The 24,270-nt window shown below is 38.3% G+C and overlaps 1 protein-coding gene across 3 annotated transcripts in view; it reads right to left on the minus strand.

Moving 5' to 3' along the window:
• Nucleotides 1-11,771: 11,771 nt before the first annotated feature.
• Nucleotides 11,772-24,270, minus strand: part of LOC105480814 (hyaluronan mediated motility receptor) — a 33,782-nt gene continuing 21,283 nt past the window's right edge. For all 3 annotated transcript variants that reach the window (XM_024792583.2, XM_011739983.3, XM_011739982.3), the window contains 6 exons: nt 21,211-21,357; nt 20,826-20,978; nt 20,632-20,731; nt 19,757-19,933; nt 12,526-12,688; nt 11,772-11,955 (listed from right to left, as the gene is read on the minus strand). In XM_024792583.2, the coding sequence (XP_024648351.2) occupies nt 11,936-11,955; nt 12,526-12,688; nt 19,757-19,933; nt 20,632-20,731; nt 20,826-20,978; nt 21,211-21,357 (760 nt within the window). In that variant the 3' untranslated portion in view covers nt 11,772-11,935. The remainder of the gene's footprint in view (nt 11,956-12,525; nt 12,689-19,756; nt 19,934-20,631; nt 20,732-20,825; nt 20,979-21,210; nt 21,358-24,270) is intronic.

The following is a 24,270-nucleotide window of genomic DNA, read 5'->3' on the forward strand; positions in this document are numbered from 1 at the left end:
CAACAACTTCCTGTCAAGACTGGTTGTAGTTTTCTCTTGCGGAAGAAGAGTGAGCCACGCTTTTGGAAAGCACACAGATCATGCAGTTGATTCCTGTTCTAAAAGGCACAGTTTTCTGTCATTTTATTTAGTTACATCTTATTGCAACAGATTATGTTTAGTAAAATTCTGCAGTGCTTTCCCTTCCCAGTGCTTTTTAATTATTTCAAAGGAGAGTAAAAGGCGGTGGTGGTAACAGCACGCAAGAAGTAAAATGCAACGGGTCATTTCCATTAATACTACCCTGCCCTCTGAGAAAATGGTAGATGGAGTGGACTTAAGTTTCACAAAGCATTAAGGACTTTTAGATAAGTGATTTCCAAACCTGCCTGCACCACAGAACCTAAGGAATGAAATCATTCTCTAGGAGTGAAGCCCAGTAATCTGTTTTCGAAGACTTTGAAGGGTAATGAATGTGCTCAGTGAGCTTTGCACCGCTATTCTGGATTATGGCTCTGTACCAATTTAAGAACATCAAAAACTGCCATTCGAATTGAACTAAAAGAATCATCTAACTTTTAATGTTATATTCATTTAGAGCACACAGCACATGGTAAACTCTAAGAGGCATTCAGAGAAATCTATTAATGTAAATTATGAAGAATTGTTGTGTGTGTTTGCATTTGTGAACAAATGTGAACCTGAAAAAGCCAGTCTTTCAAGATGGATCCCAAGTGGCTAACTGGGCATAATGTATTTATTTTTATTGTTTCAAGACAGGGTCTCCCTCTGTCACCCAGGCTGGAGAGCAGTGGTGCCATCACAGCTCACTGCAGCCTGGAACTCCTGGGCCGCTCGTAATTCTACAGCCTCAGCTTCCCAAGCAGCTAGGACCACAGGCGTGCACAACCACAACCAGCTAATTAAAAAAATCTTTTTGTGTGTTTAGAGACAGGGTCTTGCTATTGGGAGGGGAAATCTCTCTCTCTCTCTCTCTCTCTCTCTCTCTATATATATATATATATATATATCTGAAAAGGACTAATATTCAGAGCAATTAACTCCACAACTCGATAATTTTTTAAAAAACAAGTTCTAAAATGGACAGAAGTTTTTAACAGACATTTGTCATGTCAGACCTCTATTGACTCCAACAGGAATGGCATCGTGTATGAGAGGCTGAAGAAAAGACCCAGAGACAGTGAACCAGATATAGGGTTTATTGAGGGAACTTAAATACAAGGACAGTCCAGTGGCAGTGGGTGGACGGGAGAACCACTGCCGTTTGTAAAAAGTATGGTTTATATAGCATTTTTACTTAGCATGTTCCACCTAGCAACCTCCATTTAACCCATAACAAAGGGCCTCCATCACCCGTATAGCTTGTGTTGCAAGGGATGAACCAGGGGCTCCCATGTCCTCCATCGATAAGGAGTGAATATTCGCCTTGGCCATTCCTGGATTCTTTAGCTCCAAGCACACATTCTTCTTAGACCACAGGGTCATTCTCAGGGTAGGCTTAAAGTTATTGCTGTCAGGTGGATCTGCCATACAACGCTATTTATTTATTTATTAATTATTGAGACAGAGTCTCACTCTGTCTGCCAGGCTGGACTGCAGAGGCACGATCTCGGCTCACTGTAACCTCTGCCTCCCGGGTTCAAGCAATTCTCCTGCCTCAGCCTCCCGAGTAGCTGGGATTACAGGTGTATGCCACCACACCCAGCTAATTTTTGTATTTTGAGTAGAGTCAGGGTTTCACCAGGTTGCTCAGGCTCGAGCTCCTGACCTCAAATGATCCACCTACCTCAGCCTCCCGAGGTGCTGGGATTACAGGCATGAGCCACCACGCCCGACCTGGACAACACTTTAAAAAGGAAGATATAAGAATAGCCGATAAGCACATAAAAAGATGCTCAACATTAGAGAAGCAAATTAAAACCACGTGAAGATACCATTACATACCTAACAGAATGGCCAAAGTTAAAGACTGAAAGCATCAAATGATAATATAAGGGAGGCAAATTTTACTTCTGTCTTTTCAGGGTTTTTCAGCTAGACTTAAGAATTAAATTAAGGTAGATCAACAGGAAAAAAGCATACAAATCTATTTTATACAAGCGTTATGTGGCATGGGTCCTTCCTAAGAAAGTGACCCAAAGATGCAGTTAGAGTTGCAATTAAACACCAAATTAGACAGAGTACTAAATTGTGAAAAAGTAACTACATTTTTGAGGCTAGAAGATCAGTTATTTTAATTAGGTTGGTACAGAATTATCTGGCATTCACTTCCTGTCTTTGGTGATAGGAATGTTACTTTACTTCTAGTATGGAAGGGCATCTTTCATGTGGGAATGTCATCTCCTGCTTTTAAGAAACAGAAAAGTCACAGTGATCTTATTGTGCCTGCTGTTTTTTAAGTGTCTTTAACTTAAAATAGTCAAAATGCCAGGGTGGCATATTTTGGGATAGCATATTCTCAATTCCTTCACTAACAAGCATTTTGAATAACTAGAATACTCTTATTGCTGGAGGGAGTATAAAATGATACAACCACTTTAGAAAATTGAAAGTTTTTATAAAGTTACATGTATGCCTCAGAGAAATAAGAACAATAAGAAAAAAAAAAGGAATAAAATAAAATAAAGTTAAACATACACCTATTCTGGCCAGGTACAGTGGCTCACGCCTGTAATCCCAGCACTTTGGGAGGCCGAGGAGGGTGGATCATGAGGTCAGGAGTGTGAGACCAGCCTGACTAACATGGTGAAACCCTGTCTCTACTAAAAAAAAAAAAATACAAAAATTAGCCGGGTGTGGTGGTGTGTGCCTGTAATCCCAGCTACTCAGGAGGCTGAGGCAGGAGAATTGCTTGAACCCGGGAGGCGTAGGTTGCAGTGAGCTGTGATCGTGCCACTGCACTCCAGCCTGGGCGACAGAGAGAGACTCCATCTCAAAAAAAAAAAAAAACCAAAAGCAAACAAACAAAAAACATACACCTATTCCATGACCCAGTAATTCCACTTCTAGGTGCTTACCCAAGATAAATAAAATACATGTTTATAAAGACTCACACAAGAATATTCACAGCAGCTTAATTCAAAACAGATTAAAACTGGAAACAACATAAACATCCATCAGCAGATGAACGGGTAAACAAATTGTGGTATATCCATACTGTGGAATATTACTTAGCTATACAAAGAAATGAACTGTGTAAATGAATCTCAAAGTCATTATGATGAGTAAAAGAAACTAAATACAAAAAAGTATGATTTTACTTATGTGAAATTCTAAAATAGATTAATTTATCGTCATCTTGTCTCCCAAACCTAATCTTCCTCTTAACCTCCCAGGTTTGTCTGAAAGATACTATTATACTGATTAACTCAGCTAGATTCAAGTATGCATATGAAAATTTATTAGGGGATAAAGATAGTAAATTTAAAATGGATCATTAAAAAAAAATCAGGCTGTCAATGCTTTGTGTGGAAACTGAAAAAAAATAAGACTGGATTCTAATTCACTTATACTAAAGTAAGTTATTTACAAATTTAAAAAGTTGAACTATTGTTTCATTTATCATGGTTAAAAATAAGTTAAACTAAAAAGTTGAACAAAAGCATGAGAAGAGTATATATAAAATAATCTTGATGTGAGGAAACCTTTTATAAGCATATTATGCCATTTAGAAACCAAAAGGGAATATATCAATAAATTAAACCACATAGATTATTGTAAACAGCTGCACAACAACAATAATGATAATTAACAAAGTCAAAAGACAAACTGAAGGAAAATAAGATCAAATGTGAAAAGCAATTCACAGTTGATAAAAGTCAAAAGGCAAAAACACACAGGACAACATGCTGGAACTTACCAGTAGTCAAGAAAATGAAAATTAAACGACAATATTTTAAATTAACAGATTGAAAAATATCTAAAGACTAAAGCTTTTTATTAAAAAGTAATATTTTTGTCTACTTTGTTAACTATGGTGTTTATTTGTCAAGATAGACTAGTTTTACACTAGGGTAGCAAATCCAAGATCACAGTGCTTAACCTTAGAAAGTTTTTACTTCTCAGTCGGGCTATACATCAGAGAAGTCAGCCAGATCTCTGCATCACACAGTTTCCCAGCAAGCAGGTCCAGGGAGCTTCCTCCCTTCAGTGGCTTCAAAAATATATAAGAGAACATTCCAGGCAGATGAATCAAGTGCACAGAAGATAGGCCTACTCAGCCTGATGTGCTCAAGCTTCTGTAAGGAGTCCAGTGTGGCTAAAAAGAATAAAATAGGGAAAGCTGGGCCAGGTGGCTCACACCTGTAATCCCAACACGTTGGGAGGCTGAGGCATATAGATTGCTTGAGCCCAGGAGTTTGAGACCAGCCTGGGCAACATGATGAAACCCCATCTTTATTTTAAAAAAAAAAATGCAAAAAAAATTAGCTGAACGTAGTGGCACATAGCTGTAGTCCCAGCTGCTTGGGAGGCTGAACTGGGAGGATCACTTGAGCCTGGGAGATTGAGGCTGCAGTGAGCTTCAGTCTGGACAACAGAGCAAGACCCTGTCTCAAATAAATAAATAAATAAATAAATAAATAAATAAATAAATAAATAATAAATGGAGAAGGAGAAGGAAAAAAGCCAGAGAGGGAAGCGAGTGGAAGTGTGAGATTGTAGATCTGTTAGAGCCTTTTGGGCCACTGGAAAGACTTACTTCAGCTTTCACTTTTGGCATATCCAGATATCTGCCACAGACTGAATAATCCTTTAAAGACAGATCAGCTTATTTTACTACTTGCTTACAACCTTTCAGTAACTTCCCATCTACAAGGCCCTGCAGGATCTGTGCCCCATCTTTGACTCCACCTTCCTTGTCTGCCCTTCTCCTCAAATAGTATACACCCCAATCTTAATTAGACTCTCATGTTTTCCTCTCTCATAGTATCCTATACCTGTATTTTATAGCATTTAAAAGGTGTATGTGACCATTATTTACTTCACATCTGTCACCTTTCATTTAAAAACTTAAGGGCCAAAGTCGTGTTCTCCTCTGTGTACCAGCACCAAATTCAGTCCCTGGCACAGGATGAATATTTTATAAATATTTTTGAATATATAAATGAATGAATAAATGAAATGCAGTATAATCAAAATCAAAAGCATGACTTATAGATGAATCTGTTTTATCCTCAGATCATTAAATTCTTAAGTGTGTAAATATATGAAGATAATACTTTTTTAAATTGTTTCTCCCAGAAAAGAGAATTGATTTTAAACAATTTAAATCAGTTGGCTATATGTATATAATTATTCACTTGTTAAAGATAATTAGTTTGCCTTTCACTCCTTTTCTTGAAAACTACAAAGTCCCAATGAAAGAAGAGACAACAGGTTGGAAAATGGATGAATGTTACTGTGGCTAGAGATGAAGAGACAAAGTATTGACCCCACCCTCTTTGTTGTAACAGTTTCTGGAAAATCTATTTGTCAAAATTTGCCTTGTGATGGGAGCTTAGATGACTCCTAATTTAAAGGACTGATGAATAAGCTAGAGTTGGAGTCTCAAGTAAAACCTTCCTAAGGATAGGTGTCTTGGGGTCCAGCTTCACCCACAAATAGGTGCTGGGGCCTTGTTTCATATTGTCACCACCTCTGTCGTCCTTCTCACCCTGTTTTAGGGGGTGTTCACATAGAAGTCATGAACAGCAGCAAGAAGAGGATCTGAAAGAATGATACTGAGGAAGGAGGCAGGGCATCCTGACCTCTGTCCTCTCTTGTCAACAGTGTGATACATGAACAAGTATTCAAGGTTAAAGGCTATTGCAGATAAATAGGGCATGAGTTAGACTAGACAGGGTGTTCAGTTCCCCAACCCAGTGTGATATTTAATTGGGATGTTTAATTTTTATACATCAACTTGACTAGATCATGGGCTGACTGTGGGCACTACTTCCGGGGGTGTCTGTGAGGGTGTTTCTAAATGAGGTTAATATTTGAATTAGTGGATGCACTAAAGCTGACTGAGGGTCCATTGAGGGCTGAGTAGAACAAAAAACAGAGGAAGGGAGAATTAATCCCTTCTTCCTGACTGAGCTGGAATATCAGTCTTTTGCTGACCTTGGACTGAGACTCACACCCTCTGCTCTGATGGTTCTCAGGCCTTCAAGCTTGTACTGCACACCACCTGCTTTCCTGGGTCTCCAGCCTGCAAATGGCAGGTTGCAAGCCTTCTCAGCCTTCATAATCATGTCAGCCAATTCCTCATACTAAATCAACTTTTCTGTGTATCTCTTACTGGTTGTGTTTCTCTGGAGAACTGTGACTAATACAGATTTTGGTACCAAGAGTTGCTCTGGGGGACGGAATATTAAGGATGAGTTTCCTGATGGTTCCAGAGTTTTTGGAATTGATCTTATTAAATCAATTTTGATCTTATTAAAGATGTTATTAAATCTTATTAAATCTTTAATAACATCTTTTTATGTTATTAAAACATATCTTACTCTGCTCTTATTAAAGATGTTAATGATTCTTTCCGGTTAGTAAAGTGAGCACTGAGTGCATAGCATGATCTAGCAATAGAAATACACAAAATAATTGCATTGGCTACTCCTAATCAACCAGTTATAAGAGGCAAGGAGCTGGTTAACTGTGTATATGATTTTTTGGGGGGGATTTTTTGAAAACTAATTGTTGATGGCTGTTATGAAACCTTGTTCTTGTCTTCTTAGTCTAAAAGAACTTAAGAGACAGTGAAGAAGATGCAGTATAAAGCAATTCATTGCAAAGGAGAAATAATATTTTGAAAGTTGAGTGCACAATAGATAGTACACCCTTAGAGAGAGGATTCAGTACAGGCCGCTGGTAAGGATGAGACCGCAAAGAGTGGCACCAGGGAGACTCCCTTTCTGGGAGTCTTACATGATTAATCATAAAGGGGTGGGAAGAGGTGTTACTAGTAAGCATGTTCTGGGTGTTCCTCTGGGTGCACAAGAGCAGTAGGTGTACATGCTTGCTCATACATCGCATGTCTCATTAGCATCTTAAATCTCCACCCAGTGGTGGCTTTTCTACTATTATAATAAGCAAAGGATCAGTCTGAGGATATGTAAAATCAAAATGTGCATGCTGTCTACAGGGAAATGTCTTACTGAAGATAGCTTTGCTTGAGTTAGCTTGACTACAATGTGAATGCTGGGGCTTATTTTGTTGAAGTGTGTGGTGCAGTAAGCCACAGTTGCTGCATACCACAGCCATGTTTACTTCCTTGACTACCTATTCTGCCTCTTAATCAGTATAATGAGGACAGTTGGTTGTTTCTAATGTCACTGGATAAAGTGGTGCTAAAAAAGGTGAGTGTAGGGATTTTTATTCCCAGCTCAAGTACTCCATAAATAATCAGAAAGCTTCTATGTACACTCTGAAGAAAACCCTATCTCCTGTATTCCCAGAGCCGAGACTGTTGAAAATCAAACACAGCATCTCATCCTGTGACTGGCTGAATTACAACACAAATTAGAATTCCAGCCTTGCAGAGTGACTATTGTTAAAAAGAGGGCACTTACTGAAAAGAATGAGATTCTATAAATTAGAATTTGGACATGTAGGAAGACCTTGATGAAGCTGGGGACATTAAGCCCATAAATTCTGATGAGTCTTCTTTGCTGGTGGAGAGACTTCTCAACCCCAGTGGAAGCAGCTTCTCCATTTCCAGTGATAGCACCCTCCAACCTGTCTGAGATGATTAACACTGCATTGCCTGAGGAAATTGTAATGGTCTCCTTTGAGGCAGTTGATATACAAGACAATGCCCGTTCTCCTCCAGACCCATCTCCACCACCCTTCTTTGCTTCTAGACCTGAAACTAGACAGGAACAAAGTGTTACCCATGAAGAGATGTGCTATACTCCAAAGAGTTACTCAAAGTCTCTAATTTTTACAGACAAAAATCTGGGAACATATGCGAGAATGGATAATAAAGGTGTTGGAAAATGATGGAAGGAACAAAAAGTTGGATCAGGTCAAATTTCTTGACATGGGCTCACTAAGCAAAGAGTCTGCATTTAACACTGCAGCTTGGGGAATTAGAAAGGGTGCTTATGGGTTAATAGGCTTACTGAAACATGGAAAAGATGAATTGGAAGGGCTGGACATGCCTTGGTTTAATCTAGAGGATGGGATTAAAAGGTTTAGGAATATTGGGAAATTGGAGTAGATTTTTCATTTAAGAACTACTCATCCACACTGGGGATGTCAAGAAAGTATACCTTTCACCAATACTATGAGAAATAAATTTACGAGGAGCGTTCCAGCACCTTTTTCAGAACTCTGTGATGGCTCTTCTCTGTAGGCCAGAGCTCACTGCAGTCAATGAACTGGAAAACCTAAATATAATGGAAGTAACATATCCCAGGGTGGCATGGGTCAAGTAATGGGACTCAACCACCAAAGGCAAGGTGATGTGGTTATCATAATGACAGAACCAAAGGAACAATCAGAATAATCTGACTTGTGTAGACCTGTGCTTTGGCTAGTTGATCATGGTTTTCCTAGAAGTGAAATAGATAGGAAGCCTACTAAAGTCTTACTTGATCTGTATGAGCAGAAAACTTCTAAGTCAAGTGACAAAAGTTGAACTTGAATCATAAAAACAGAGAATTGTGGTCCCTTAATTCCCAGACTTGAGCCATTTTATAGAGCCAAAACCCTTCGATTGAAGGGGAGGACCTCAAGGGGACCCTGGTCCATAACCAAACGTTTATACTGTTAGTCTTTCTCCTAGTCCTCCCCAAAGGGACGTACAGCCTTTTACCAACGTAACTGTGCATTAGAAAAAGGGAATAATCAGATCTTTTGTGAACTAGTGGACACTGGCTCTGAAGTGACACTAATTTCAGGAGATCCAAAGTGCTACTGTCAGGGTAGCAGCTTATGGAGGTCAGGTGATGAACAGAGTTTTAGCTTAGTTCCATCTCACAATGGGCCCAGTGAATTCCTGAACCTATTCTGTGGTTATCCCCCAGTTCTAGAATGTATAATTAGAATATAGTCAGCAGCTGACAGAATCCACGCATTGGTTTCCTGACCTATGGAGTGAGGGCTATTATGGTAGAAAAGGCCAAGTAGAAGCCACTAGAACTATCTGTACTTAGGAAAATAGTAAACCAAACGCAATGTTCAATTCCTATAGGGAGTGAAGAGATTAGTGCCACCGTAAGTACTTGAAGGCAGGCTGGGTGGTGATTCCTACCATATCTCCATTCAACTCACCTATTTAGCCTGAGCAGAGGACAGATGGATCTTGGAGAAAAACAGTGGGTTATCACAGACTTAACTAGGTGGTGACTCCAATTGCAGCTGCTGTACCAGATGTATTGCTTGAGCAAATTAACATAAACCCTGGTTCCTCATATGCATCTACTGATCTGGCAAATGCCTTTTTCTCCATCCCTGTCTAGAAGGCCAAGCAGAAGCAGTTTGCTTTTAGCTGGCAAGGCTAGAAATGCACCTTTATGTCCTACTTCAGGGTATATCAACTCACCAGCTCTGTCCTAATTTTGTTCACAGGAATCTTTATTGCCTTTTCTTTCCACATCACATTGACCCATTACACTGATGACATTATGCTCACTGGACTTAATGAGTGAGATGTAGCAACTACTCCAGAACTATTGGTAAAACATGTGCATATCAGAAGTGGGAAGTAAATCCAACAAAAATTCAAAGGCTTTTTCATGTCTCAGTAAAATTTCTAGGGGTCCAGTGGTGTAAGGCATATTGAGATACCCCTCCTAAGGTAAGTTTTTGCATCTGCCCCCTCCTACAACCAGAAGAGGCATGACATGTGGCAGCCCTCTTTGGATTTGGGTTTGTTACTCTGGCCCATTTACTGAGTGTCTTGAAAAGCTGCTAGTTTGGAGTAGGACTCAGAATAGGAAAAGGTTCTGCAATAGGTCCAGGCTATTGTGTAAGCTGCTTTGTTGCTTGGGACATATGAACGTGCAGATCCAATGGTATTTGAAGTGTCAGTGGCAGATAGAGATGCTGTTGGAACCTTTGGCAGGCCCGTATAGATGAATCTCAGTGCAGACCCGTAGTATTTTGAAGAAAGACCTGCTATCCTATGCACATAACTACTCTTTTGAGAAACAGCTCTTGGCCTACTGCTGGGCTTCAGTAGGGACTGAATGCTTACCATGGTCAATTAAGTTACCATGTGACCTGAGCTGCCCATGATGAGTTGGGTGTTATCTGACCCATAAGCCATAATGCTGGGTGTGCACAGCAGGAGTACATCATCAAAGAACGTGTTATGTATGTGACTGGGCCCAGGCAGGACCTGAAGGCAAAAGTAAGTTACATGAAGAAGTGACCCAAATGCCCATGGTCCCTGTTCCTGCTACCTTGCCTTTTTTCTCCCAAGCTCATGGGGAGTTCCCTATGATGAATTGACAGGAATAAATGACATGGGCCTAGTTTATAGATGTTTCTGTGTGATATGTAGGCATCACCTGAAATTGGATAGCTACAGTATGCCAGCCCTTCTCTGGGACATCCCTGAAGGACAGTGGTGAAGAGAAATCCTCCCAGTGGGCAGAACTTTGGGCAGTGCACCTGGTTGTTCATCTTATTACCCCATCTTGGCTAAAAGTAGGAGTCCTGAAGCATTTTATTATTTATTTATATATTTTTTAGAGATGAGGGATCACTATGTTGCCCAGGCTGATCTTGAATTCCTCCCGCCTTAGCCTCCCAAAGTGTTGGGATTATAGGCATGAGCCATTGTGCGCAGCCCATTAAACCATTTTATTGGACAATTTTTCAATTCCTACATTTCTTCTGAATTTAATTAAAAAAATTGCATTTTAAAATTCAACCATGTATTAAGATCTAATAAAATAATTATGAAAAGCAATTCTGACTGATAGTCCCTGTTGGTCGATCAATGAGGACATATTATAAAAAAGGTAGCTTATCAATATTATACCAATGTGCAAAACAGACATTTTAGAGAGAGATTTACCACTTTCTAAACAGTATCTTTTGTGATTCTGGGGACAAGGTGGTGTGGGTAGGGAAGAGATAATAAATACATCTTATATAGAAGCATTAATGTAACTTCATAAAATAAAGTTGAAAAATTAATTGGTTAAATGACTCACTGTGTAATTTTATTTCATATTACACAAATATTAATCAAATGCTCAGTAGACATGTAGATGACAAGCAGTATATGACAAACTCTAAAGAAATAGTTACATGCAGAGTTTCTCAGATTTTCAGTGTATTTAAGAATTAACTGAAGAGTTTGTTAAAAATGCAGGCTTAAGGCCAAATCACAGATTATAATTTCATACAAATAGGATGGAGCCTAAGAACCTGTAAATTATTAAACAACTGATTAAAAATGGAGAGGTTCCTATGAAGTTAGGCTCGTTCTTAAATTTCTTATTTCAACTGGACAAGTGGAAGGATAATAGGTGAGCATTATCAGAATTGAAGTAGAGGCAAGAATAAACCAAGGTGTTTCAGCCTAGCTAAAGAAGCTCAGACTAGAAAAGACCTCCAGGATCAAGCTAAAAAATCTGGGGATTAGACTCTTGAAAGTAAGGTTTCAGAACAGAATAATAATATGATACTGACTTTTAAAGGAATATTAAGTTGATGAGATGCATTGTAAGCTGGAAAGCCAGTGAGAGGGTTCAGAATGAGGTGATAAAGGTGAGCATTAGGCAGGAGGCATTTACAAGAAAAAATAAAATCTCAAAAGACACTTTGGTAAAAAATGTTCCTTTCACATATTTAAGGATTGGCAGTTAAAATTAAATACAACATTATAAAATACCATGTCAAACATAATAACAACATCAATAACAACAATACGAATGAAATAATCTTCAACACGTTTTTCAGATGTTTACTTCCATGATTCTTGTCACTCCATAGGAGCTCAGTAACAGTTTGTACTGCCTAGAAGAATTATTGAAAAGAAGTATTAGTAATCTAGATTAAAACGAATTTATCCATCGTTATAAACTAAAAACAGGCCTTGTATCTTCTCTAGGCAGATGAAGCAATATATTCTGCAAGACAATTTTATTTACAAGTCTTTATCATTTCAACCAATTTTAATTTATTGTGAAAGACAAACATTCCCAGTCAAGAAATAAGAAATTACTTCTCCAAAACTAGAAATTAGAAAATGATTAAGGACCTAAGAGACATTTAGGTTAAAATGCTAAGGGTATTATAGAGGGAGTAAAATTGGGGAGTGTGGACAGGGGCAAAATAGTCAGGCAAAGCTTCAAGGAAGATATAATTTGACCCAGCCTTGAAGAACAGGCAGAATCCAGGTATACAGAAAAGAAAGTGTAGAAGGAGGGAAAAAACAGTCATTTGTACACAACAATCTCAGTAAGAATTGCTTTTATCAGAAGGTGTCAACAAATTTTCACAGTTCATAAGATGGATGACTTGCTAAATGCTGTGAAAGCAAATCCAAAGGAAGAGGACACTTTTATATATTTATTCATGTCTTACCTTCTTTTAATGGGGTTTTCAGGGCAAAATTTTCTTTACTTTCATGATGAAAAGCCTTTGAAGGATCAAAGTGTTTGATACCTAGGACTTTATTCAATTCCTCTTGAAGTTTTGTCTCACTTTGTTTTTTTTTAGCAAGCTGACAGCGGAGTTTTGATACTTCCTAGGTAAAAAAAAAAAAAAAAAAAAAAAAGGTAATAAACAATTATTAAAGATTATGTCAGTGAAATGTGTTACCAATGTTGTGGGCAAATTCCAGAGTTGTTTATGTACTATCACACCCAATGGCAACAATCACTGCTAGACAGAGGCTTTAAGACTGAATTACAAAATGACTTGAAACAGCTGTGACAAAGGAGATACAGTCTTAAATCTCCTTGCCCTTCTACAGCTACAAAGCTATTTTTCTGATAAAAGTTCAACTCAAAAGTAACTGCTGAGATGGACTTCTGGCATGACAGCATGAAAGTTCTGCTGACCTACTCCCTAGTGAAACTAAAAGTCATATGATGTTAACCAGTTAAAGCCTCTGAAAATTGACCTAAGGGAAAAACAGCAAATGAAGAAATGTCTATTGAAGAAAATCTGCAAAAATTTGGTGAGAAAGATGAAAGTCTGCAGTATTGAAGCCAAAACTCCTTCCCCTCTTCCCACTCCCAGCTTAGCAAGGCAAAGTCCATGCCAGATGGCTACAATCAAAAGCACAGGGCCCTCTTTTCCCCCACCTCTGAGTCAGAAGCTTCCCTCCCAGGAGGACCAGGACATCAGAGTTTCTCATCTTGTCCCCAGCTCCCTGTGGCTGTGGTTATATCTTGGACAAATGCAGTTGTGAGGTGGGGGATCCCTTCCTCCACTCAGCCCCATTCATGGAACAGGGGCTCACCTTGGGCACAGCGTGTTGAAAATGCTGGGCCCCTGATCACCCTTTCTCTGGCTCATGAGGGGGATGGTTCTACACCAGGAGAGGTGAGTCAAGAGGGCCTGGGGCGATTCCTCATCTCTTCCCCACAAGTCCACTGAAAACTCAGCTCCTAGGGCAGAGATGTCTCTCAGACAGAAAACTGCCATTGTCCCCAATTTCAGTTCTAGTTCTGGCTCAGAGATATTGTCAGGGGAGGGGGAAAGGAGGGCGGAAAAGGCAAGTAGGCCATAAAACAGGTAGCTCCTCATTTCTTTTCAAAGGAACTGACTTCACCTGCAACAGAGCTTGGAGAAGCTGAAGCCTAATGGTGCTCTAAAGCAGGGGTCCCCAACCTCTGGGCTACAGATCGATACCTGTCCATGACCTGTTAGGAATCGGGCTGCAGAGCAGGAGGTGAATGGTGAGCCAGGAAGCATAAGCATTACCCCCGAGCTCCTCCTCCTGTCAGATCAGCTTCAGCATTAGATTCTCATAAGAGTGTGAACCCTAGTGTGAACTGCACGTGTGAGGGATCTAGGTTGCATGCTCCTTATGAGAATCTAATGCCTGATGATCTGAGGTGGAACAGTTTAATCGCAAAACCATCCACACCAACCAATCACGAGCTGGGTGATCCGGTCTGTGTAAAAATTGCCTTCCACAAAAATGGTCCCTGGTGCCAAAAAGGTTGGGGACCATGAAAGAACAGTGGTGGTTATAGTGATAGAGAATTGGGAGGAGATTTAAGATATAGGCTCAACAGCAGACTAGTTAGTTTGCAGGAGAAAACTAGGGAATAAGACAGCTGGGACAAGCCCTTCTGTAGTCAATAAATATCCAGCACTGCTCTCAGATGCAATCCCTACAGAGGGGCCAGAATTTGATTGGATTAGTTGATACAGCAATTTATGCCCTAGGGTACTGTTGAAAATAATAAAGCAAGGAGCCAGCATCTACTGGAGTTTATAGCCTACTATGTTCACAGAAAGAGAGGAAGGCAACCCTACCAAAGCAAGTGTCATCCCAGGGTAATTGTGGATATACCTAAAACTGTACCTCCCTGCACAGCAACATCAGAGGCACAACACTGTTGGGGTCTGGGGAAGTAGTAGGATAGGCTTCACTAAAATCATTGAGCCGCTCATTAAGCAAATAAGCAAATAAAAAGCCCCAAAAGGAGGGGGAGCTGTACCCAGAAATGCTACAACATATGATCTAAAAATTTACTCTCCAATGAAAAATTACAAGGTATGCCAGTAAACAGAAAAGTATAACCTATACATTTGGACAAAAGGAGAAAAAATGTCTTTGAGAGTAACTGGATGTTGGATTTTTCAGCCATTAAACAAGGGCTGAAAAACCGCCTACTGAGCACCATCCTTACTACCTGGGTGATGGGACCAGTCATACCCTAAACCTCAGTATCATGCAATGCACCTATGTAACAAATCTGCATATGTACCCTCACATCTAAAACAAAAGATGAAATCATAAAAAAGAAAAGTTCTTGGCCAGGTGCAGTGGCTCAAGCCTATAATCCCAGCACTCTGAGAGGCCAAAGCAGGTAGATTGCTTGAGCCCAGGAGTTCCAGACCAGCCTGGGCCACATGGCAAAACTCTGTCTCTACAAAAAGTAGAAAAATTAGCCAGGTGTGGTGGTGCACACCTGTAGTCCCAGCTACTTGGGAGGCTGAGGTGGGAGGATCACCTGAGTCCAGGGAGGTCGAGGCTGCAGTGATCTGTGATTGCATCACTGCACTCCAGCCTGGTGACAGAGTGAGATCCTGTCTCAAAAAAAACCCCAAAAACCAACCAAACAAAAATAAAGTTCTTTCTCTACTAAAAATTTTTAAAAAGAAAGAAACTTAAATAAAAAAAGACTCAAATTACTAGAATCGGAAATAAAGAGGAGCCATTACTACTGACTTTACCGAAATAAAAGATATTATAAAGGAATACTATGAACAATTACATACCAACAAATTAGACACATTTATAGAAAGACATAAACTACTCAAGAAGAAAACCGACTCAAGAAGAAAGAGATAATCTGAATAAGCCTGTATCAAGTAACGATATTGAATTAGTAATCAAAAAATATTCACAAGAAAAGCCCAGGTCCAGATGGCTTCACCAATAAATTCTACCACATATTCAATGAAGAATTAACACCAATTATTCAAAAACCATTCCACATAGAAAAGAAGGAACATTTCTCAATTCATTTTATGATGTCACCGTTACCCTGATACCAAAATGAGACAGACATTAAAAAAACAAAAACAAAACAAAGAAAACCCATAGACCAGTATCTCCTAGGAATATGGACAAAAAAACCCCTCAGCAACATATAAAAATAATTATATGCTATAACCAAGTGGGATTTATCTCAGAAGGTTAGATTAACATCTAAAAATCAATAAAATATATCAACAGAATAAAAAACAAATTACGTGATAATCTCAATAGAAATAGAAGAAGCACTTGATAGAATTTATCACTCTTTCATATAAAAATGCTCAACAAAGTAGGAAACAGAAGGGAACTTCCTCAACTTGATAAAGAGCATCTGTGACAAATCAACGTCTTTGTTTTTTTGAGACGGAGTTTCGCTGTTGTCTCCCAGGCTCAATGGCTCCATCTCAGTTCACAGCAACCTCTGTCTTCTGAGTTCAAGAGATTCTCCTACCCAAGTAGCTGGGATTACAGGTGCCCGCCACCACACCTAGCTAATTTTTGTATTTTTAGTAGAGATGAGGTTTCACCATATTGGCCAGGCTTGTCTCAAACTCCTGACCTCAGGTGATCCACCTGCCTTGGCCTTCCAGAGTGCTGGGATTACAGGCGTAAGCCACTGCGCCTGGCTGACAAATCAACATCTAATAATGTCACTCTACATACATCGTATAGCTAACATCATATATCATGGAGAAAGACTGAATGCTTTCCCCCTAGATCAGGAACAAAGAAAGTCTGTCCATCCATTTTCATTATTTCTAAATTCAACATTGTATTATACTACAGGTTTTAGCCAGAGATGTTAAACAAGAAAAAGAAATAAAAGGCGGCCGGGCGCGGTGGCTCAAGCCTGTAATCCCAGCACTTTGGGAGGCCGAGGCGGGCGGATCACAAGGTCAGGAGATCGAGACCACAGTGAAACCCCGTCTCTACTAAAAATACAAAAAATTAGCCGGGCGCGGTGGCGGGCGCCTGTAGTCCCAGCTACTCAGGAGGCTGAGGCAGGAGAATGGCGGGAACCCGGGAGGCGGAGCTTGCAGTGAGCCGAGATCGCTCCACTGCACTCCAGCCTGGGAGACACAGCGTGAGACTCCGTCTCAAAAAAAAAAAAAAAAAAAAAAAAAAGAAATAAAAGGCATCCAGATTGGAAAATAAGTAAAACCATCTCTATTTGCAAAAGACATGATCTTCCATAAGAATATCCTAAGGAATCCACTAAAAAACTATTAGAACTAAAATGAGTTTAGCAAGTGTGCAGGATACAAGATAAATATATTAAAATCAATTGTATTTCTTTTTTTTTTGAGATGGAGTCTCGCTCTGTCGCCCAGGCTGGAGTGCAGTGGCCGGATCTCAGCTCACTGCAAGCTTCGCCTCCTGGGTGTAGGCCATTCTCCTGCCTCAGCCTCCTGAGTAGCTGGGACTACAGGCACCCGCCACCTTGCCCAGCTACTTTTTTGTATTTTTTAGTAGAGACGGGGTTTCACCGTGTTAGCCAGGATGGTCTCGATCTCCTGACCTCGTGATCCGCCCGTCTCGGCCTCCCAAAGTGCTGGGATTACAGGCTTGAGCCACCGCACCCGGCCAATCAATTGTATTTCTATACACTTGCAATGAACAATCCAAAAATGAAATTAACAATTTCTTTTACAATAGCATCAAAAAGAATAGAATAGTAATAGATTTAACAAAAGAAGTGGAAAACTTATACTCTGAAAACTACAAAACATTGTTGAAAGAAATTAAATGATATCTAAATACTTGGAAAAATATCCCATATTCATATATTAGAAGACTTAACCTAGTAAAGATAATAATATGTCCCAAACTGATCTATAGATTCAATGCAGTTCCCATCAGAATCCCAGCTGGTTTCTTTGTAGAAAAACTGATTCCAGGCTGGGCACAGTGGCTCATGCCTGTAATCCCAGCACTTTGGGAGGCCGAGGTGGGCGGATCACGAGGTCAGGAGATTGACACCATCCTGGCTAACACAGTGAAACCCTGTCTCTACTAAAACCACAAAAAATTAGCTGGGCGTGGTGGTGGGCACCTCTAGCCCCAGCTACTCGGGAGGCTGAGGCAGGAGAATGGCGTGAACTTGGGAGGCAGAGCTGGCGGTGAGCTGAGATCGCGCCACTGTACTCCAGCCTGAGTGACAGAGTGAAATGCCGTCTGAAAAAAAAAAAAAAAAAACTGATTCCAAAATCACTATAGAATTGCAAGAGGTCCAGAATAGACAAAACCATATTGAAAACTACAAAGAGGACTCACGCTTCCTGATTTCAAAACTTACTACAAAACAACGGTAATCAAGACAGTGTGGTGGCACATAGATGTATAGATCAATGGAAGACAGGTGAGAGTCTAGAAATAAACCCATACATGTACAGTCTAAATGATTTTTTAATTGGATGTTAACTCCATTAACTGGAGGCAAGAATATTCTCTTTAAAAAATAGTGTGGGGACTATTGCATGTCCACATGCTAAAGAATGAAGCTGGACCCTTACCTCACACCACATACAAAAATTAACTCAAAATCAATCAATAATCTAAATGTAAGAGCTAAAACCATAGATCTGTTAGAAGAAAACACAGGGGTAAATCTTCCTGACCTTGAATTTGGCAGAGGAGATAGATACCAAGGAACAAACAAACAAAAAAATAGACACACTGGACTTCATAAAAGTTTTTTGGGTCAAAGGACAACATCAAGAAAGTGAAAAGACAATGCATAGAATGGGAGAATAAATTTGCAAATAATACATAAGAGACTTGTGTCCAGAATAGATGAAGAATTCTCACAATAATAAAAAGACAAATAATCCAATTTAATAATGAGCAGAGTCTGAAAAGACATTTCTTTTACGAAGATATACAAATGGCCAGTAAGCACATGAAAAGATGACCAACATTACTACCAATTAAGAAAGTGCAAGTTAAGCCACAATGGGATACCACTTTATACCAAATACAATGGCTAAGATAAAGAAGTCAGATAATAACAAATGTTGGTAACTATGTGGAGAAATTGGGACCCTCATATACTGCCTGTAGAATATAGACTGGTATGAGCCATTTTTGAATACAGTCTGACCTTTCTATGGCCATACCACCCTGAACGTACCCGATCTCATCAGAATCTAGTCTGATACTTCCTGAAATGATTAAATGTAGAGTTATCAAATGATCTGGCAACTTCCCTCCCATTATTTCCCAGGGAAATAAAAACAAATGTCCATATAAAAACTTGTATATGAATGTTTATGGCTATTATTTGTAATAGCCAAAATGTGCAAACAATTGTTTATCAACTTACAAATGAATAAATAAAATGTGGTTTAACCACATAATGAATTATTAGGCTATAAAAAAAAAAAAAGTACTCTCCATGCTACAACACAAATGAATCTTGAAAATACTATGCTAATTGACTGAAAGAAGCCAGTAACAAAAGGCCACATATTATCTGAATCCATGAATATGTCAGGTCTGTAATAGGGAAATCAACAGAGACAGAAAGTAGATTAGTGGTTGCTTAGGGCTGAAGGGTGGGGTGAGGAGATAGGAGAGTGTTGGGAAAAGGATAACAGGGTTTTGTTTTGAGGTGAGGAAAATGTCCTAAAATTGACTATGGTGACGGTTGCACATATCTGTATATGTATACTAAAAACCACTGAATTGTCCACTTTCAATGGGTAGATTGTATGGGATGTCAATTATATCTCGATACATATGTTAAAAAATTTAAGTGCCCAACTATTTTTGAACACTGCTTCTCTTTACAGTTTTACATCAAGGAGTTTGCAATTTTGCAAATGGAAATAGATATGTAAAGCTTAATGCAGTCATCCAATTACTCTAGTAATTTTCAATATATTAAGAAGGTAGCTAGAAAACTTTAGAACATTGAAGGCCCATCTGGTCAACACTCTAAAATAAATCCACTAAATTGCAGCCCAATTTTCCTCTATAAACTTTTTTTTTTTTTCCTGATACCAAAGATTTTCATTTTATTTAAGTATTATAATTAGAATAACCCCCACTCCCTCCAATATCTTTAATAAAATGAAATGTCACTTTACAAACCGATTTGAGTTGGCTATTTTCATCTTTCAACTTCACAACATGCTTGATTTTTTGTTTCAAATTCTGATGACCCAGTAATTTAGCATATGAATCTCTTATTTTATTTAGCTGTTCCTGAGCTGCACCATGTTCATTCAACAATGCCTGTTTTTCTGCCTCAAAAGCATCTAGTTGTAGCTGAAAAAGATTTTTAAAATAAAGACTTAAAACAGTTTGATCATACCAGTTTCATGTAAACCATAAACACTAAAGAAAATTAAAAACACAAATAAAAACAGGGTATGTTTACATATTCTCAGGGCTCTCCATAGATTCTCTACAAAACTCTTTTAAACTTTGTATTTTTCATTTTAAAGATCATTAAAACAGAGGAAAACAAACAAGGTAAAAAAGCCAGCTGGCCAGTTTTATCTGTATCAGTTAGATCACCACATTATAACCAATACTGTACTTCTATCTAAGTTCCAAAATCAGCATTTATTCTTTTTTCTTTTAAAAGATCAGTGTATTGAGAAACAATGAATATTTGCAATAAGGTAAGTCATATCACAAATTAAAATTGGTTAATTATCAAAAGCTCATACCAGGCAAGCCCTCTGAGCCAAACTTTTAAGTTCCTCATTACAGTTTTTTTTTAAACCACAAAGGGTCCATTGAAAAAATCATGTCAATTAAATTTGTTAATTATACTTCAAAAATGTGGGAAAAAGTTATGCAGAGTAATTTAACAATAAACCTTTAATAGTGAGCTAAATTGGCACTGTAAGTGCACAGCAAAATGATCTTGCAGAAAACCCAAGTCACTGTCCTCACTATATAATAGGGAACAAAGTGAATTCCTAAAATAAACACAAGTTTACTCCTATCTGACAAACCTGAAAAGGTTTTGTTTTATTATATAGTTCTTCATAGAGGAGACGCCATTTGTTAATTTCTTCAGTTAATTCTGCTGTTGTATTTTCTTTTCCAGCTTTTCTGCATGGAAAAATTAAATTAAGAAAAACATAGTTATCTAAAAAATAACATCATAACTGAGTTATAAGGCACTCAGGCTCTAATCACAGAATACCTTCCTTCTTCATCTTCTAGCTGTTTTCTAAAGTCTTCCTCTTGTTGCTTGAGTTGGTTCTGCAAATCAGTTATTTTTTGAAGAAAAGAAACTGTGATTTCTTTAATTTCTGTTTCTTTTAATGCTGACTTGGTCTGCAGATCTAGAAGCATCCTTTGGTTTGAGAGAGAAGAGTTCACTAAACATTTTATAGCCATTTTCATTAATTTTTCCCTTTAAAAAAAAAAAAAACCCAAGGAACTCTTCAAGAAGCGTCATTTTTTAACTGAGTAAATTCTTAATTTGCAATGTAAGATGGCCAAAAGCAAGCCAAGGGACAGTTACCAGCTGGCTTTCAACATTAAATTGTCTTAATGGTTCTAAGGCCATTATTAGCTGTATATACCGTGCATATTCTTGATTTGAGCTCTCAGTTGCCAGTATCTGATGCTGAACATCCTCTGCACTTTTTCCAGCCTTGGCCACTGTTTCCTGTAATGATGAGTTCTCCAGCTTAAGATCTTCTATCTCACTGGCTGTTAATGCTTTATAGCTTATTAAAAAGAAAAAAAAAGTCAAAGTAGTTTTCTAACTATTACATATGACAATCATAACTGATCAGTTTACATTTTATATACTTTTAGGTAAAACTAAAACGTTTTTAATGTATTCATGCATTTAACACAGGTAAGAATTCAGTGTTCTGAGCTAAGTACTAATGAGTTTACATGGCATCTGCTGTGTATTCAAAGAAAAAAAAATCAAGTGCCTACTAGGTGCAGGAAGTATGCATACAAGAGATGGAAAAGAAATCAACTACCAAACATGAAAATTACTCACAACCAAAAAATAAAAAGTGAGACTAGAGCCTAATGAGTAAGAAAGGCTGGAGCAGAAGCTGGTGGCATGAGGGTCATCAGAGCAGGGCACAGTGGGCTTACCTGGGGGATAGACAGGAACCATTAAAGGTGTCCAAGTAGGCCAGGCATGGTGGCTCATGCCTGTAATCCCAGCACTCTGGGAGGCTGAGATGGGTAGATCACCTGAGGTCAGGAGTTCGAGACCAGCATGACCAACATGGTGAAACCTCCTCACTACTAAAAACACAAAAAATTAGCCGAGCGTGGTGGCGGACACCTGTAATCTCAGCTACTCGGGAGGCTGAGGCAGGAGAATCACCTGAACCCGTGAGGTGGAGGCTGCAGTGAGCTGAGATAGTGCCATTGCACTCCAGCCTGGGCAACAAGAGCGAAACTCCGTCTCAAAATAAATAAATAAATAAACAAACAAACAAATAAATAAATAAAATAAAAAGGTGTTTAATTAAATGTGTAGCTCACTCCAGAGCTATGAGGAGGATGGATTAGGGCAGGGGAAAGAATGGAAAACTGAAGGATCAATTATTTGATCCTTCTATAAATAAAACAATTATTTATCAGCTCAGGTGAGTGATAAAGGAGGCTCAGACTAAGGAGCTGGCAATGGAAAGACACAAGATCTCTTTTGGAAGCAGAGTAGAAAAATTCAAGAGATAGATTGAATATTGGGGGTAAGGAAGAGAGAATGAAGGATGACTCTCAGATTTATAGAATGAAAAGCTGGGAAGATGATGTCACTGATTATAATAAAAAACAATGAGAGGCTAGGGATAGAAAGCAATGGAAAGATCAAGAGTTGGTTTGGATAGGTTATTAAATTTGGATAATATAAAAAGACAGTATGATGTCTGCTTGATGTCAAGTGGGTAACTGGATATGTGAATATGGAGCCGTAAAGAAAGGTCTGGTTTGATGAAATAAATTTTAATACTATGAGGATATGGATGGTGAGTGAAATAACAGAATAGATAAAAACCTCCTGAAGCACTATTCTTCAAACTAACGAGAAGGGAAATTCCTTTACAGGATTGATATTAGCAATAAATATATATGTATAATTTATATATATATTTATACAATTTATATGTTCTGATACAATAAAAATTATAAATAAAACATATACACATATAAATTATTTATCTATCTGTCATAAGGTATCACATGTGGGAACAGATCACTGGGGAAACAAGGTACAGTTTAATGAATTTAAGGTACAATTAAACTAGGCAATTGGTTGTCCACAGGGAAAACAAAAAAATGAATTTGATCTCTATATTGCTACACAGATAGAAATCAGTTCTAGGTGGAAAAATGGAAAATGAAATTTTAAAACTTTTAGAAGAAAACTAGTTGAATACCTTTACACCTTGGGATAGAAAGAAGGTCTTAAATGAGAAGCCAAAGTGCCCACACACAGATAAATATTTTAACCATATTGAAATCGAGAATTTCCGCTCACCAGAAGAAACCGAAAAGAAAATAAAAATAAGCTAAACTGGCCGAAGATACCTGTAACCTATATGGCTGATAAAGAAAATCTCTACAAATCAGTGAGGAAAAGATGATAACCCTATAGACAAATAAACAAAAGTCATAAACAAGCCTTTTATGGAAAAGGAAAGATGAATTATCCACAATAAGAAGCCATTTTACACTAAGTACACTGGCAAAATTTAAGAAGTCTAATAAGCTTTGGCAAAGAAGATAAATGGAAACTTATATAACACTAGTGGGAGTGTAGATTCTTACTCCCACATTGGAAAATGATTTGGTATTAAGTTTTAGAGTTGAACATTCATATACCTTTGGCTTTAGAGAAATTCTTACCGACATGCATACTTATAGTCTCTAAATAACTAATAATAACTAAACAAATGGGAAACAACCCAAAGTCCAAAGAATGAATAAATAAGTTGTGGTATATTCATACAGTAAAATACTCATAGCAGTGACTATCAACAAACCATAGCCTCAGACAACATGATTCAATCCTGAAAACACACATAATGCAGAATGGAAAAATAAGTCCCAGGAAACAGTATATACTATGATGACATTTTTTGGTAAAGTTCAGAGAGAAGGAAAATTACATAATGCATTATTTGTATGGATATATGTGTCATAAAATTATAATACACGGGGAGAAAAAACAAGGAAATAATGTAGACTTTGGGACAGTGTTATCTGTTCAGGGAAGGCATGAAAATGGGATGGTAGAGGAACTTATACATGGATACTAAGTTGTTGAAAATCTTTTGGCTTACTGGTTGTCTTTTATAGGTTCATGCATGTCAGCTTTATCTTCAAGCTCTATAGTTTATGTACATGTTATGCATTCTTTTGCATTTACTAAATAAAAGAAAGGAACCTCTCTGCCAAAATGAGCTAAAGTAAAAGTGATAAATAAAAATGTTAACATTAATATATAAGTATTCATTATATTGGCCTTTGTAATTTGTAGTTCCACCCAAAATAAACTTTTTATTTAAGGAGAAAATAAGTAGAAGGCACGCGAGGTGAGGAAGTGGATATAGAGACAATCTTCTCTGTCAAGAGAAGGAAAAGGAGAAGGACAAGGACTGAAAAGG

The sequence above is a fragment of the Macaca nemestrina genome, chromosome 6 (genome assembly GCF_043159975.1).
Source record: "Macaca nemestrina isolate mMacNem1 chromosome 6, mMacNem.hap1, whole genome shotgun sequence".
NCBI lineage: Eukaryota > Metazoa > Chordata > Mammalia > Primates > Cercopithecidae > Macaca > Macaca nemestrina.